This window comes from Myotis lucifugus, unplaced genomic scaffold, assembly GCF_000147115.1.
Source record: "Myotis lucifugus unplaced genomic scaffold, Myoluc2.0 scaffold_10, whole genome shotgun sequence".
NCBI classification, from domain to species: Eukaryota; Metazoa; Chordata; class Mammalia; order Chiroptera; family Vespertilionidae; genus Myotis; species Myotis lucifugus.
In genome coordinates this window covers 8009492-8011693 of record NW_005871058.1, presented here as the reverse complement: position 1 = coordinate 8011693, position 2202 = coordinate 8009492, and the positions used below count along the sequence as shown (strand labels likewise).

General features: G+C 51.2%; 1 protein-coding gene across 1 annotated transcript in view; it reads right to left on the bottom strand.

Moving 5' to 3' along the window:
* Nucleotides 1-1047: 1047 nt before the first annotated feature.
* NCAPD2 (non-SMC condensin I complex subunit D2) overlaps nt 1048-2202 on the bottom strand; it is a 26457-nt gene continuing 25302 nt past the window's right edge. The window contains exons 28-30 of the mRNA XM_023749824.1: nt 1881-2026; nt 1605-1778; nt 1048-1371 (exon numbers count right to left, since the gene is read on the bottom strand). Coding sequence (XP_023605592.1) covers nt 1286-1371; nt 1605-1778; nt 1881-2026 — 406 coding nt within the window. The 3' untranslated portion in view covers nt 1048-1285. The remainder of the gene's footprint in view (nt 1372-1604; nt 1779-1880; nt 2027-2202) is intronic.

Sequence of the window (2202 nt, the reverse complement as noted above, 5' to 3'; positions counted from 1 at the left end):
GTGCCCAGGCTTTCATGACCAGATCAGGTCAGGGGGCACCCAATGCTGAGAGGAGGTGGGAAGCGCACACTGCAGAGTGGGCCGGGCGGTGGAGATGCAGCTGCTACTGCTCTGCCAGGACCCATCAACCCTTCCTGACAGGGGCTTTAGGAGGCCCTCCATGCTCCTGCACTGCCCAAAGCATGTGTCCGAGGTACTGGCTTCCCCGCTGCCTCCATTTTTTATTACTGTCTCCTGTTAAAAAACACACAAAGGGAGCTCAGTGCCTCAGTGCCCACTGACACAGTCTGTTGTCATGACAGCAAGCTCAGCCTCCATTTCCAGGTGACTCAGCAGATAATTGGGGAGGTAGAAGGGGCGACAGGCTTCAGGTGGCTGCACACTAGCAGCATCTGCACCCTAGGGGCTGACTTCCTGCAGACCCCGTACCATGGGGAGGAGTTCCAGGTACACAGACACTGTTTCAAGATTGTCTAAGCTGGAGGGGATGTGACCTGACATTCCATCAGCCAGGCCGGGCACCTGTCTTTAGATAGGACTAGGGAGCACAAGTGGGGGTGGGGCCAGGACACAGAGGAAGCCACCTTTGGCCTAGAGTAGGGTTTTTCAAGCTCAGCACTATTGATTGACATTTGGGAGCAAACAATTCTTTGTGAGGTCTGTCCTGTACATTGTAGGGTATTTAGCATCACCCCTGGCCTCTGCCCACTAGATGCTGATGGCACCCCTCCCCTCTAGGTGGTGATAACAAAAAAGGTCTCCACACATTGCCAGATGCCTGCTAGAGGGCAAAAAATCACCCTCAGGTTAAGAAGCACAGAGCTGGAGACTGGACACTGCACGCTCTGCACAGTGGAGCAATGTCGTCACTTGTGCAGGTGGGGAGGCTGAGAAGGGAAGAGGAGGCACTGAGGAGCATGAGTTATCAGACCTTGAGGTGGGCCCCGTACCCCTGGGCTCATCTCTCTTTCTGGATCAATAACACTACCTGCTGCCTGCATCTGGGCTAATGTGAAAGATGAAACAAAGACACGCTTAGGAAAAATGTCTAAAAGTATAAAAACATTTATTCATTACAAAACAGGAGACCGGCAAACATTCTAGTGAAAGCAGCTCAACTCACTTTAGTTAGGCTGGCTTAAGAGAAATGCCTTACATATAAAAACGATTTATGTATTAAAAGTCCAAAGAGACAGGCAAACAAGTATTTTACAAGAGGAACGGAATTCAAGGTCACCCCACAAGATACCCTACACAGCAGGGAAGAGAACAGGCAAGCCAATCTCTAGGACCGGTGCTTGCGAGTAGATGCTCGGCGGATGGGGGTAGTTTTCTTCGGAGTCTCATCTTCCGTCATCTCTGCTGAAAGCTCTATTCCAATAATTGGAGGAACGAGAAAAAGCTGAGTCACAAAGGTGGTGAGCAATAGATCTCAGAGAACAAATGGGACAGGCCCAGCCACACTACAGAATAAAGTCCAAACTACAGGGAGGAAGACGACTGGGGGGAGGGGGGAGAGATAGAGGTTGGAGAATCTACACAGCAGGACCCCATGGAAACCAGTCCCCACCCCCCAGGCTGTGCCCCTCCTAGGCCTGCCATACCTTCCTCGCTGGACTCATCACTCGAGAAGACAATTTTGGGTTTCTTCTTCCTAACTCGCTGCTGGGTGTTTGGCTGCCAACGGGCAGTGCGAGCAGTGCGGGTAGTGCGGCGGGGCTCAGGTGTGACAAAGTCATTGTCTGAGGCTGCAGAAGCCAGATGCTGGTGCCTAGAGACTAGAAAAGGCAGAAGCATGAGTGTAAAAGAAAAAAAAAAAGAACCTCTATCTGAGAGGAGGGCTGGGCTGGTTTCTCCACCCATGGGGCGGCCTCACATACCGGAGGACTGTTTCTTGGCTGCTGGGGTTTTCTGGCTATCTCCTTGGCCAATCTCAAGTTCCTCTATCGCATCCAACCCTCTTGTGTGACAGGCCCGAAGCTTCTGCTCAAATTCATCTATTACAGCCTGGAGGGGAAGAGATTGAGATCAGGCTTGGAAATAGTTATGTCTATAATTAAAAAGAAACAAGGCCATGAAGACATGGTGAAAGCTTAAAACTGGAAACGTAAAAAGATCAGTGGTTGCTGCTGGGGGATGGGGGAGGGAGAAAGGGGTGCATGGGGAGCACAGAGGGTTTTTAGGGCAGTGAAACTATTCTGT